A 15,057-nucleotide genomic window follows, 5' to 3' on the forward strand; every position below is an offset into this window, starting at 1 on the left:
TGCGAGCAGGGGGGGAGCTTCTGCCGAGGCGCTTCGGACTTGTGCGCTTTGCGGAAGGCAGGCGGGATGGCATGTGGCTGCCCCGGCCTCTGGGGGAGGCACTACGGCCTGGCTGCTGCAGGGGGCTCGGGGCGGTGAGGGGGCCGGGGGCGGGCAGGCTCGGGGCGGCCCCAGGGAGTGAGGGGGCCCGGGGCGGGCTGCCGGCTCGCAGTGGCGGCGGCTGCTGAGGCACGGGGCACGCACCTGCTGGGCGGGTGCCGCCTCTGCGCGGCCCCGGCTTCACACGCGTCCCGCCTCACCGGCTGGGACCGCGCGGAAGGCGTAAACTTTATTTACCTCAGCGACCTGCTGCCTGTGAGGAATTGAGGTCCGCAAGGGGAAGCGCCACCCCGTCCCTGCGCTGTGAGGGGGGCTCGGACGCCGCGTTCTCAAGTTCCCCCGCTGCCCCGGCACCTTGTGCGTGAGGGGGGTGACGGGCCGCCGCCGCGCCGCGCCGTGCGGTGCGCTGAGGTAAGGGCGGGCGGCCCGTGCGGTGCGGTGCGCTGAGGTAAGGGCGGGCGGCCCGTGCGGTGCGGTGCGGTGCGCTGAGGTAAGGGCGGGCGGCCCGTGCGGTGCGGTGCGGTGCGCTGAGGTAAGGGCGGGCGGCCCGTGCGGTGCGGTGCGCTGTGCTGAGGTAAGGGCGGGCGGCCCCTGCCGTGCGGTGCGCTGTGCTGAGGTAAGGGCGGGCGGCCCCTGCCGTGCGGTGCGCTGTGCTGAGGTAAGGGCGGGCGGCCCCTGCCGTGCGGTGCGCTGTGCTGAGGTAAGGGCGGGCGGACGGGCGAGCCGCGCCGCCGGGACAAGGCGGGGCCGCGGCCAGCACGGTCCGGCGGCGGCGCGGGCTGCGCCGGGGCCCCTCCTGCGCCCCGGCGGGGCAGCGGGCATGACGGCCGCGGCTTGACTTCGGCTGTCGGTGAAGACTCCGGGAACGAAGCGAACTAGGTCGGTGAATTTAGTTTATTTTTTCTTCCCCCCCTCCCCTTACTTCTTTAATTCGGATTTCTCGCGGCTTGCCGGGGGCCGCTGCCTTCCCGCCGCGGGCCTGAGCCGCTCCCCGGTCGGCGCTTTCCCGCCTGGCAGCGGGGGGCTGCGACACCCGGGGGGCTTTCGCCAAAAGCCCGCACAGCTCGTGGGCGATTGGTCTTTCCCACACGGATCGCCTTCCGAAAGCCCCAACAGCTGCGGGGGCTGGCGTGGTGCACCCCGCGTCGGACTTTTTTCTTGCTTTTTACCTCTTGAGGGTTTAGTGTCTGAAGCAAAAGAAAACCATCTCTCTGGATGTGGGTTGTGAGTCACTAATACTGCAGGAGCCATTACAGTCCTGTCGGATAGAAGGGCACTTTGGAAATGTAACATCAGTTATTGCTACAGCATTTGTAAATAGAATTTATGATGAAAACACTGAGAACCCTTAACTACTAAGTAAGGAAATAATATGAAGGAGCTTTAAGTGCCAGATAATTACAAGAGCTCTGCTACAGCTGCACGCAAGGAAAAACAAATGTGCATTCATCAGCGGGCAACAGTGAGGGAAAACATTTATTAAAAGCACTTTTCTCTATTGCTAGCTTGAAATTGGGAATATTTATGAAAGTTAGGTCTCTCAAACTGTGCATCACGAGCACACACAGACATCAGTGCTGCGTTCGGTGCTGTGATAGAGGAGCTGCAGGAGCAAATGCAAGTGCAGTGCTGCTGGGCCCCCTGCCTGCCCTCTCTGCGGTGGGCTGGCGAAGGGAGCCCACCTTCGAGCAGCGCGGCTCTTTGTGAAATGAGGGGGTAGGTTCAGTACAAGCAAGAGAAGTTGGACAGTCTGGAGACAGTGGAGTTTGGGACATTGTGCTGTTGAGTTTTAGAAGAGAGGCTCCATTAGCAGGCTTGGAGCCTGATTTTGTAGCTGTGCTTTTGCCTGGCAGTCATGCACGGGTGGGACAAGGGTACTCTGCTGCTAGTTCTACTGTACTTAGTGTGTGCGGAGACGTGCAACTTGGGTTGCTTCGGTTAAAGCTTTACTACTAGAAAGCAAAATCATTCAATGCAAGTCATATTCATTGCTATTTTGTGTGTTCCATTTACTCTGAACTCTTAATAATAGTGTTTACTATATAATAAATGACAAATGCAATGAAACTCCATGCCCAGGAGGGCTGGCTGAGAACCACTGGTCTTGCCAAAACCAACAGAACTGGAAAGCCCTCAACACCCTCAAAGAGCAGGCCAAAGGATGCTGTGTGTAGCCAATATCAGTAAAATATTTTTATGTTTGTAGAGATCTTTTAAATATTTAAAAACAGCTGTAGTGGAGTGCTCGCAAAAGTCGGGGACAGTTTGTATGCTTGCAGTATTATGTTCCTGTTTCCCATTAACTAGCAGCTGTTGTTGTTTTCTTTGGGAGGGTGAGAATAAGAAAAAGAAAAAAATGATACTCACGACCCTGTATGTATGTGTGGTACCTCACTTGAGGGAAAAAAATTAGATCCTGGCAACTGAGTTTCTGTAAATCACTGTAGGCTTTGAAGTTGCTCACTGGATACCACTAATATGTAAGGCTCTGATCTTGCGATATTTGCTCATCTAGTCTTAGTCCCTGTAAAAGTCTGTGAGAATTTGAGTTGTGTTTAGTGGTGCCAGGGTTGTGCTACTCTGCTGGGTCCAGGATGGGCTGTAGAGACCTGGCACTCTTAGTCACCAGTGCCACCCTCTGGACTGGTAGACCTGCCTCATGTAGCAGTCCTCTTCACGTCAACCTTTTCTGTTTGTAGTTCAGAAAGGAGACATGAAGAAATTTAAGTTGTCGAGACAAGAAACTGAAAAACAGGGCAGCTCCAGAAGGAACATGAAAACTTTCAGTGCATTTTCTGTGCCCAGTGAGCAGGTGTTTGTGGATCACCAGCCATGCCTGTTTCAGGCTGTGCTGAAAATGTTTCCCATGCTGATATGCCGATGGATTGTATGACTTTTCAGGCAGCCTGTAAAGAGGAATGGTCTTAACTTTGTCATTGTTTTCCTCCTTGCTTGTCATATCTGCTGTTTTTAACCAGATGTTTTTGTCAAGGCAGGGACTCTGCATGTTAAAGTGGTTTTGTACAGTGGTTACTGTGGAGGGGAACACACTATCTACACATGAAATTGGAATATGGTTTTGTACGCAGCAGCAGCAAAGTTGGTGGTTTCAGAATGCAGCATCTTAAGATCGATGTGTTAAAATGGGCTTTGATTCCTTCCATTTGTATGGATAATTCCCCAGTCATGCATTAAACCATTTGTCCTTGCTGTGTTAACTTACTTTTTCTGGGACAGAGTTATTGTTACAAGTTTTAATAATTCTCCTATATTTAACTTCCTGTTCCCTGTAACTTCCTTGTAAAACTTGGATTCTCTCTTACAGTGAAGTGAGGAATTCTGGTAAGTTCAGTATTCTCACCAGAAAAGATACCGGGCAGCCCTGTCTGGTCTAGTAGTACATTCATCTTCTCCTGGGAGTTGTTTGTAGATACCTGTTTTTACCCAATTTCTGTGTAAAGTTCACGCAAGCAATACTGAACTTTGAACAGAAAGAGAGCTAATGCTGGTGACATGCAGCTTACATTGCTTTTTGATCATGTACGGCACTTTTTTTTCTGTTCATGAATGTTCTTGGAACCAGGATTAAATAAAAACAAACATCTTTTTAAAAAATCAGCCTAGATTAAAGTAATAGAAGTAACAGAGAAGATGTCTCTAGCTAGTCTGAACTGTATTTTTGCCTTCTGGACCAAATATTCTTAATTATGGTTTAAATTAGTGCTGATTACAGAATCTCTGTGATTGCTCCATCTGGTCGTTTTTATGGCAGCAGGAAGTGAATATGCCTTTATCTTTAGCAGACCACATACTTGTGACTCCTTTGAGGTGATTGTCGTTCTGAGGATCTGTGGTTGCTTTATTTCAGTCTACAGTAGGTATGGCATGGGTGAAACTAACACAGCGGCTGCTGTTAACACAATTAACTATTTGTCGTCTTATTTCCAGGAACAAATGAGAGATGCTGTTTCACATTCTGCTTTGAAATAGTACAATGAAATATTTGTAGTCACCACAATAGTGGTTCTTTCCTTCAAACACCTAGGAGCAATAGGGCTAAGGTGTCTGGGTGACAGCTTTTGCTTCTTGCAGTGCCTATGATGGGAAAGCAAGTGATGGACCATAACTTCATGGATTATTTAGAGCACTTGATGGTGGAAATTTTTTACGTGTTTTGAAAGTGAGAGCTTTGAAGCATTTGCAGTAACATCCATGCCCTATAATTTTAAAAGCTTTTGAAATGTATATCTAATTTTCTTATACAACATATGGAAATTATCTCTGCCAGTTTCCTGCTGAGAAGTGGTTGAGCTATGAACAGCAGATTGTTGTTGCACCTGTAAAAGAGGAACATGGACTGTTTTTCATTAAGTTATACGTTTAATAGTATGAATACTGTATGCTTATGCCAAGTAAATTATTTTAAAAGGTTGTGGGGTTTTTTTCTTCAGTCAGGAACTCGGAGAAAGGAAACTAGGTAACTTAAATCATAGGCTTTTGGATGTAATCCCAGCCTGTATCTTCGTGAAGTGACAGACTTAATAAAGGTCGTAGATAGATAATTCCTCTGGCCTTCATGGCTCACCTATTAGAAAATAGACTAATGGAAGAGATACAGGTAAGGCTGGCCTCCTAACAGCTGTGCTGAGAGGCAAATTTTCCTCTAAGTAGGGGGTTGTGAAGCACTGCCTTTGAAATTTTGAGCTTTCCTCTTTAATTGCTCAAAATGTAGCTTAAAAAGTACCCTGATTATAACCTGGGTGAATGGTGAGAAAAGTGGATGGGACAGGCTCATCTTGCAGAGCAAAATGAAGATGGTCTGTGCTGAAGAAATGGCTTGGCTCCAGCCCCAGCTGAATTTGCAAGGGCTTTCCTTGTGGGAGAGCTTGCCAGGAGGCAAGAATAGTGAAATATTGTAACTTCACTTGGTCAGTTGTCTGCTCCTTCAGGCAGACAGCTGTGCCTATTGAATCACCTCTGCTTTAAGCCATGGTCAAGACTTAAAGCAGCGTTACAGTCGCTGGATGGTCATATTGAAGTCTCTCGTGAGGGCCAAATGGGAGGGGAGGGATAGCTCTGAGCAGAGGGTCGCTTTCTTCATTATAAAAAAAATTCTTTGGTTTTCTTAGGAGCCACAAGTTCCTTTGTGGGGCTGGCCTTCCACTCTGCGGGGACTTGTTGAAGCACTGTCCTGGGTGAGACAATGGAAACGTACTCAGACTGCGCACTGACAGGAACAGTAAAAAACAGGCAGGGATCACCCTTTTTCTTTCCTCCTGGTCTTCCGTGACCACATACGCTTTCCTTCCAGGCTGCAGAGCCAGCTGCTATTAGCCACTAAAGAGGTTGTCCCACTGCAGTTGAGTGTAGGTATCACGCAGTACATATGTGTACATATAGCCAGTACAGGCACCCCCAAACTGAAAGGCCAGTGGATTACATAGCATTGGCACCAATTCTTTTGCCAACATAGGTGTTTCTCCAGGAAACTGTTCTCAGAAATATTTAAGGAATGAGGATGTTTTGGAGGGCATTTCAATAGTTTGGATTTGTAGTGCCGTTCAGATGACCAAACCCAGAAGGTGAACAACGATCAGCAAAGGCCTGGAGAAATGAGGTACTGTATAGCTCTAATGATGAAAGAAGGGCTGTATTGATATTTAATTCATTTTCTAAGCAATGGTTGTTTTTTTTCCTCAAATAGCATTCTGATTTTGTATTTCCTTTCTATTTACAGAGGTGTGAACATCAAATTAACTGAAGTGCACCAAAATGAAACCTCAATGAAAAACCAGACTGATAATTATTAGCTCTCAGTTAGTTTTCTCTCTCTATGTTTTTCAGATCAGTGCTACAAAACAAGATGTATTGGCAAATCATTCTGACTGTGTTTATGTTGTTGGGTAAGTTACTAAAAAAATAAGTCTGGTGGAAATTTTGTAGAACGAAGAGTAATCACCATTTCTATTCTACAGTGGTGTTTCAAGTCATGCTACTGGATTAGTATCTTATCACAACATGCAACTGGAATATACAAAGGACCTGATGTTATTGTGCAGAATTGAAATGTTGACACTCTCAGGGTTGTGCCTATGTGTCTTACCCAAAAAAAGCAGTGCAACTGACTCTTAAGATCAGGAAACATCAGTAGAGAGTATGTGGTGAGTCAAGATGTCTTCAAATAAATGCCCCAGGCAAAACTTGGTAAGATAAAAGTTCACGGGCAATTTTTTGTGATCCTAATAGGTCCAAAAGCAGAAGGAAAAATCCCTGTTCCATCAGAACTGCAGTTTTTGTTTAGTTCAGTGTAGCCAGGGTGTCACTTCGAGCTTGAGCTCTGCTTTTTCAGGTAGCTGACATTGCTACTTTCATGTGCACAGTGCTAATAAAGGGTCCTCTATTAACTGCAAATGGAGGGTATAACAAATTGGTTTTCTGTCTGGGAAATGTCTGTAACAATATTGCTGTATGCTGTTCAGGGTCAGCTGGTATTTATTTTTCATTTTTTTCATTAAAATAAGAACTGTTTAAAGACTTTTGATGATGATGCTTAGGGAGAAAGCAGTTGCTGTAATACAATGAAGTTCGCTTCAAAATTTGTGTTCTCTTGTACCTTCACAAAAGATGAATAAATCGTTAGGTTTCTGTATCTTTTCTATATACATATACATCTTTATATATTGATATATCTCTTTTGTATATGTATACATCTTTATCTTTCTATATACTTGCCTTTATCTACTCAGTATCAAGTATTGCATTATACAGCCTTCTTTTAACTATTTTATGTAATCTAAACATATTGCATACCTTTTAATTAGATAACCTGGATGCCTTGGTGAGCTTTCATTTGGCTTCAGAGTAGTTTGTCACTATCTGATGGCCTGTCACGACTGAAAATCAGTGTTTCTACTGAGTGGCCATCTCTGTCTGGTTCTGAATAAGCAAATAGCTAGGGCTGGCATCTTTGTAGCTGTTAATCCAGATGTGCATGTGTGCTGTATTCTGGGGAAAGAACTGTAAGCGGTGGCTTCCTCTGCATCTCTGTCATGGACAAACTGTTACAGCTGTAGCTGGAAGACATTTTTAATGCATGCCGCAGTTTATTAACAGGCATTTAAGAGCTGTAGCAGTCCTGTATTAAACCTTCTGCATTGCAGTGCATTATAGTTCTTCTAACATTTTTTAAAATTTTTTACATTTCTGAAGAAGTAGAAAGTAGCTGCACACATTTTGACTTTATAGGGTTTAATTAATCCCTTGAAATTGTCTGGTGTGGTATGCGAGTGGGAATTTTTTTTTTGGTTGGGTTTTTTATATAGAAAAAGAGATCAGGAATCTCTTCCCGCCCCCCATTTGACACTGTGAATTGGGTAGTATGTTAGTTACCTCCTGCTTCATGGGCAGTCATGTCACTTTACTCATTTATCCTTTTTTATGTATTGTATTATGAACTAGTATCTGTTCTAACTGAATCCTCTGCATGCAGCCAGAAGGCCTAAAGAAGCTGATATTTACAGAGGCAAAAATTCTGTTAAATGAGAGAGGAAGGAAGAGCAGAAGCCTTCAGGAATATGACAATACAAAATCTGTGTAAAGAGAAAATGAAACAGTTTAACACAGTGCATAGTAACACAGTGTCTGCTTGCAGGTAGCATGCATCTACCTTTTTAAAAGCTTTGTGTTTTTATATTTTTTAGGTTATGTTTGTGTGCTATTAATCAAACAGTGCTAGAGAAGTTCTGATTTTATCTTTTTTTGGCTATTGCAAGGCATAGAGCATCAATTAATTTCCATCTAATTAATTGATTAAAATATTTATTTCCTTACTGATCAAAAAGCTAAACACGGAGTGCACAGACAACCCACGTGCCTTTCTGTAACTAGAGCTGTAATTTTTGAAACTCATGCAGTATTTTACAGTAAGCTATTTCCAAAACAGACATGCTCATCATTCTCAAAATCATTGTTAATGTAATTCAAGCTATGACTTACCAACAAAAGCTACAAATGTGGTCAGAGTGATTTATTTTGAAGAATGTAAGTCTGATGGAAAAGATTATTCTTTTTCTACATCTCATTTCCCAGATAATGTCCTGGGGTTGTGTGGTTACATCCAGTCATATATTCTTGTAATACTATTCTTTGGTATTTAACAGTTACACTGTGACAATGTATTATATTTGCAGTGGGATTAATTTTTGTACAGTAATGAAGCCGTGTCATAAGAGCTGGATTGCAAGTCATCAGCCACTCTATTTTCATTGTCAAATAATATGAACTTTTTGGTTTATATCTGATATCTTTGTCTTTATATTTGCAGATTTTCTTCAAATGGCAGTTGCTCATTGCATGGTCCACCAGATTCCTCCCAGGAACTTTACATTACCTTATAGGCTACTGAATGAGACGTTTCTGAGTCCTTTCTCTGCTGGAGTTGTAGAGAGCTGGTCTGGTTTGAGGAGAGAGCATGGAGCATCCAAAACCAAGCTGCCCTTGCTAATGAACGAAGAAAGTTTTCTGTGTTGCCTTTGGAGTGATAACAACATTGATTGTTCTTTGTACAGAGCAAGCATGCAAGCAAGGAAGTTTATTCCTTCAGAAATAAATATCTCTGCTTCTCAGGAAATAGGTAGGTTTTCCATTCAAGGGCATTAGAAGTTACTTCTTGAAAAAATGGTTGGGTTTTTTTGTTGTTTGGGAGGAGGGGAGTTGTGTTAATGGGTGTTCATTTTTATCCAAAGAAGACTACATAGTATGGTAAAATCCTTTCTCATGGATGTCTGTAGTAGAAGATGAAGGAAATTGTATAGTACATTTTCAAGGGGGGGGGGGGGGATGGGGAAGCTGGCTGGCTTTCTAGAGGAATTCTGAATAAAATATGTAGCACTGCATATAAGGATATAAGCCCAGGTCTTAAAAAATGTTTAGATGCTATGAGAAATATTTAAAATATTTTTGTGGATATGGGCTTTAAACTCCCTCGGGAGGCAGGGGAGTTGGAAAGCAAGTGCCATCTTTTCTGCCTGGATTATAATGCCTTAGTATCTGTACATGGATTAGATTGAATTATTTTTTCCAAGCTGTCTTTTCCCTCCTGTAAACCGTAGTCTCTGAGCAGCATACTGGCCTGTTGATGTACTGCTGTCAGTGGCAGGAATCTCACTGGCCTCAGTAGAGTAGAATTTCATTTTACAAGAACTGTCCTATGGAATAAATAAATCTCTGTTAAACACTGCCACGCTACTTTTGTTGCTGTTGTGTATGCAGTACAGCTGCATATGTATGTGCACAGTGTACACAGTACAGCTACATAGAGATTGTACCAGTTAACAGTAGCAAAACCTCAACCAGCAGCTTAATTTCTTTCTTCCCCTTGTGGTCTTTTCTATAAAGCCAGGTAAAATATATTCCTTTTCAAGTAATTAGAATGCAGCAGTATCACATAGGTTGTTAGCCTTTTAAGTGTTTAGGGGCATATACTGGTGGCCAAGTCAGCACAGAGTATTCATAAACATTTGCACACTTGTGGTCCAGCCTCACCTTTGTGAATATCTGTTACTTGTCCTCTCTTTGTGAGTGAATTTTATCCTGTCTCTTCAGTTGTTTGGTTTTGGTTTGGGTTTTTTTTTTTTAATGTCATTCAGAAATGTTTAATCCCTTTCTTCAGATTCAAATTGGAACATTGAATGTTGGATTAAAGGCAAGCTGGACCTGTTAGTTTGTAGCCTACGGTTTTTGAAGCTGTACTTGAGAGACGACATGAAGGTTGATCTTTTATATGCTGTGTAAGTACAGACTGTTAAATTTGTCACTACTAGCATTAGAAATCTGAAAGAATTTTCTAAAACATCAACATTAGCCTCAAGCTTGCAGCACAGTAGTAGCATTAGCTTTGCAAGCGGGTGATGTGTTACATACCTTTGTCTTACCTAAAAGTAATCTTGGACAATATGGAAAGTTTATGTTTCTGTCTTTGAGAAATGGTTGGAATGGAGTATCACCCTCCTCTGTCTTTCCATGTTTCTTAAAGTGCTTTAATGAAATTAGTGTTGATTTGCTGAAATATCTTTGCTGTTAAAATTGCCTAATAGTAAAGCTGTGATCTTGGTTCTGCCTTTTTTGTGATTTTGACGAGAATGTGTTCTCTCTGGAATTAATTATGTTACTTAACATTTAATACAGTGCCAAGCGCTACTCTAATCACATTAATGCCCCTGAGAGACACCCCCCTGTGCAGTTGTCACTGTGGTAAATATTCTCTGGAATGGTAATAGATGGTAATCGTCCTGACTGTGGGGTGGGCAGGTCTTGTATGCATGACCTGCCTGATCTGATCATAAAAAGATCTATTTGCTTCCACTTATGAAACCACACTGGGGTTTTTCTGAATTACTGATGGGCTGGAAGGAATGACATGAACACACAGGCTTAATTTCCTTGGAAAACAGGCTAAATACAAATAGTTGAATTAGCTGCACTTACAGGTGATGACTTCTACTTAAAAGGCCAGAAGTCACTTGTCAAAAATTATCCCTGTAGTCAGGGTAGAAAGCAAGTATATTAACTAGTAATAAATATGGTGGTTTAGTTGACATGGTACTTGAAAGCTGAAATCAGATTTTAAGTGTGTTCCTATTTCCAGTGTTCCTCATTACTTTGATTCCTGAAATACCATTACATGTGTGTTGGTGGGAGAAGCAGATCTGACTTTGCCTCTGGTCCATCCAGTCTCAACTGCAATAGATAAATCTTTGCCAGTAATCCTAGTGTAGGAATCTCTGTATTGGTTTGTTGGGGTTTTTTGGTATGCCTAACATCCATGGAACAACAGATTTGAGTCCCTGCTGGGATGAAGAAGTTCTTTGTGTTAATGAAGGGAATTCAGTAAGTGTCATGCAATTTATGGAAGCAGGCCCTTATAGACTCACTAAAGTCCTTGTTCTGTTTTTGATGACTTTTTGCTGCATAGGTGAGATGCAGTGCAGCCCCTGACATTGGAGAACTTGTTTCGCTCCCCAGGTTTCATATTAATATTTTTCTTTTAGAGTCCCTGTGTTCTGGGGGAGCAGCTAGCAAAGCATTTTTCAGACTTTGATAAGATGACAGCTTTCCCTGTTGGCTTGCTGATACCTTAACATTTTATTCACATCAGCCAAAATACCTTGAAAACATTCCCAGTTTTAAAAATATGCATTCTTGGCATGTGTTTCTCCCTGGGAGTCTGGAAATCAAGCCAGAATTCTCACATACAGGACGGGTAATGTACAAAAATAATGACCTAGAAGAATCTACAACAAAAAAGCTTGGGTCCTCAAAAGCTTTTAATTTTTTCAGCATTAAAGTAGTATCCTCTTATTTTATACATCCACAATTTGCCTGCTTGTAAATGGTATCAAGTTACTTTGAATAGAAAATGTTTTGTTCCGTCCAAAACAGTGCTATGACAGTATTATGTAAGAGGCTCAAGCAAGGGTAACGACAGGGCTTTTACCTTCCCTTGCAGCATGTCTCTGGGAGAAGAAGGATTATTCTGAATCTTAATTAGACAAATTAGGTTAATTGTCTAACAAAAGTGAGTGATCTTTCCAGTGTTATGTATTCTAGGCATGCTGTAAACCCTGGTGGTTAATTACATTAACTGAAATCACTTAGCCTCAGGGATCCTTTCATAGTGACACCCATGAATGCTCCCAGTTTAATTTTGAGCACTGATTATAATTTGCCCTTTCAGCAGATGGTGATGTATAGGGTGTACTCGTATTTTTGATGTATTTGAAGTACCTGTGAGGCTCTCCTTCAGTTCTGGCCCTAGGCTCCCATGTTTTTAAAGATAAATCATGCAGTTTGCCTCAAGACTGGTGGCTTAGTTCAGTGCATCAGTTATACACAGTCTTCTTCAGCTGGAGAACTTTAACTTTTCGTTAGAGACTTGCACTCTCATGAGCTAGGCAGCCATCAGATGTTCTGCAGTTTAATGGGGCAGCTTGTTCAAATAAGTATTGTCCTAGGGCTACTATATATCAAGTACATTGATATATAATTATTGAAAATCCTTAGAACCTCAGACAGCTTTGCTCTCTCAATTCCTAATAAAGGTAGTAGTGCTTGCAGAAACACAGTATATAGAAATATTGAAAGCAGAGTTACAGTGGTGACCCTGTTTCTGTTTTGTCTCAACATAGCTACCTAAATGTGATGATGTACGTTCCCTGAAATTAGAGGAATTGTATAAATTCATGTATTTCTTTGTTTTTGGTTAGGTGTTCCAATTGCAAGAAAATGATTGGAATTCAGTAAAGACATTCTGCAGTGTCTAATTTAAAATCTAAAAGTTTACCACAGGGCCGCAGATTAGTTTAGCATAAGTAATAAAACCTTCTGAAGTATGGTTGAATTGTGCACCAAAGTACAAAACATTTAGGAGGTGTTAAGGTGTTAACTAAAAAAACTATCTGTACACAACTGAAAAAGTTAAGTGTTTGGAGTGGAAAAGCAAAGCAAGCCTTGGACACATGCCCTTGTTGCAATGTTAATTACTTCTGTGGTTCAGGGCATGCAGTATTTTATTTTTTTTCCCCTCTTCTGAAGTGTCTTATGCTTCAGCCACATGTTTCCAGCTAAAAGGCACATTGCCTTTGTGCATTGTCCCTCCCTTCTTTGCCAGCCATTAAAACTTAAGTCCAGTTCACTAGTTTTCTGTTGAATCTGAAGAGTTGGGCTGTGGTAATCCATTCACAGAAGTTCATATGCTTAGTACCTATCTGGTTTTGCTTACCTCTCTGTGCCAAGAAAAATCTTTCCAAGGCCAGCAGGCCCGCATATAAAACTGAATGGGAACACGGTATATACTCATGTATATTACAAGCCCTCTGACTTTCCTTCCCCTCACCACAGTTTGGATCTGGCTTAAGTCTGATCACTGTTGCGTGATGTAAAGTGCTTGTTGAACCAGGATTTATAGCTTCTCTCAGTGTGCTGCAAGTCTGATGGAAAACTCTAGTTTTTAATAGCCCATTGCTTTGATTTAAGCTTACTCAAACTTTCTCCTCTCCTTCTACTGCATGAAGGCACTGACCTCTCCTGAACTTCAGAAGGCTTTATAAGCATAAGGTCCTTTAAAGTCAGTACCCACAGCTTAGGAAAAATGGTTATTCTGTGACTGGATCCATCTGCAGCCAAACTGAAGATGACAGGCTGCTCGTGCAGTCCCAGGCTGCTGCAGTTCTCCAGAATACTTTGGCTTTCTGTTGTTTTGCTTGTAATTGGCTTTCATACATTTAACCCAGGCTTGACAATTTGGAATAAGTTGGTGTGGGGGCCCCACATGATCATGTCCTCCATTGATCTATTCTCTTATCCCAGACTCAATTTTGGGAGATAGTCCCTGTGTTGTGCAAGTTCACAGAAATGCAAAGCTCATTACCTGGTTTCTTAGTGTGTGGATGTCTTCTTCCAGGAGTGGACCTGGCGTCTTGATAGCATAGCTTGGTCTTTCCTATTGCTTTGCCCTGGTTGCTTGCAAGAGGTAGTGAGCTGTAAGGGAAGCCTACAGTGTGGAAGTGAGATACTGGTAATGCCCTTATCACAAGGGTGGAAGACCTGCCTGACATGGAGCCACAGGGTTTTCCTCCAGTTACACTTGCATTTCTATACACAGCATTTTATGGAAAGGTTTGTGATGTGGGAGCAGGGAGAAATAACCCATGCCTGCTTACTCCCAAATGAGTAGCCTTTGAAACACAATATTGGCACAACACAACGTGAGAAGGAACTCTATAGCACATTTTTTTTTCCCCTCCTGTACACAGGTGGTAGTCTGGGTGCATATAGGATCAGTCTGGGTAAAAATGACATAATTATTAGGAATGATTCGGAGAAAGATGAGGGTGGGAGGGGTATGTGGTGGTAACTGCTTTCCAGATAGATCAGACTAAAGACACGGTTTGATGAAAAGACTACATTCTTATGGATTGATTGTGGGTTTTTTGAGACTAATAAAATCTGTGAGCAGCAGTAGAAGGTAAGGAAACATAAAAGAATGCCCTGTGAAATCTTTGAAAGGAAATTCAGGAGAAACAAGTGGAGCCACAACTATAAAAACAAAAATATTCCAAGTAATTTAAAAGCTGTGTGTCTGCCAGATACCATCAGCATAAGGTTCCTTAAGTCTTGTGTCCTCGAGTCTGAGTCCTGGTAAAAATTATTTTAGGAATGTCAGTATTGACTGAGTGCAGCACTAATAAATGTAAACTATATATTCATAGGAACCTGCATGGCTTATGGGGTCATTACTGCAGAGTACAGGTGGTATGAGGGCACAGTGTTACTGAAAATCCTTGTGTTACCAGCTTCAGAGAGCATCCTAAAAACAAGGTAGATGTATAATGTGTGTGTTGACCAATGAACGATTAGGGGGCCCTGACTAGTGGATCCATGTGTGTGTATATTGTGGGGTTTCTCTGCAGTCCCAGTCTGCATGATTTGTGCAGGCTTTGCCCCATAATTCATCAGCAATTGGTTTGCTTCCAGCCTCTCCCTAGTTTTAGACCTTTTCTGTTTTAAGTAGGGCAGAATATGGTAATGGGATCAGTGAATCATGCCCCCTTCCCTGTGCTCTGTGGCAATAGATACTGTCAGTAGTACTACTGTACTAGATGCTGAATTGACTAAAACCAAAAAAAGCAGAAAATCTTGTCCCTTCTTCTGCAATGTAGAGTTCTCTGCCCTCCCTGAATTCAAGTGTTACAATGAATCATAGAAACTATAAAACTACTCAAAACTTTCTGTAAAAGATTCTTACTCTATTAACTTGAATTTCTTTCTCTGAATTAGTAAACCCCTTACCGTACAGAAATAATTCCAAAATTACTTCAGAACAATTTAAAACATACGCTTATTTTGTGAGGGTGAAATGTCAAAAGCAGGAAAGAATCCAGGATGGCTTAACTGTCAGGA

The 15,057-nt window shown here is 42.4% G+C and overlaps 1 protein-coding gene across 12 annotated transcripts in view; it reads left to right on the top strand.

Annotated features, from left to right (window-relative positions):
* The first annotated feature begins 209 nt into the window (after positions 1-209).
* The window catches only part of LEPR (leptin receptor), a 43,747-nt gene continuing 28,899 nt past the window's right edge, over positions 210-15,057 (top strand). For 9 of the 12 annotated variants that reach the window (XM_040610005.1, XM_040610011.1, XM_040610010.1 and 6 more), the window contains exons 1-3: positions 2,744-6,002; positions 8,423-8,731; positions 9,770-9,887. In XM_040610005.1, coding sequence (XP_040465939.1) covers positions 5,933-6,002; positions 8,423-8,731; positions 9,770-9,887 — 497 coding nt within the window. In that variant the 5' untranslated portion in view covers positions 2,744-5,932. Of the gene's footprint in view, positions 511-871; positions 979-2,743; positions 6,003-8,422; positions 8,732-9,769; positions 9,888-15,057 lie in introns of those variants that run through there. The other 3 variants (XM_040610007.1, XM_040610009.1, XM_040610006.1) reach the window with 3 other exon arrangements.

Source organism: Falco naumanni, chromosome 11, assembly GCF_017639655.2.
Source record: "Falco naumanni isolate bFalNau1 chromosome 11, bFalNau1.pat, whole genome shotgun sequence".
In the NCBI taxonomy this organism is placed as follows: Eukaryota; Metazoa; Chordata; class Aves; order Falconiformes; family Falconidae; genus Falco; species Falco naumanni.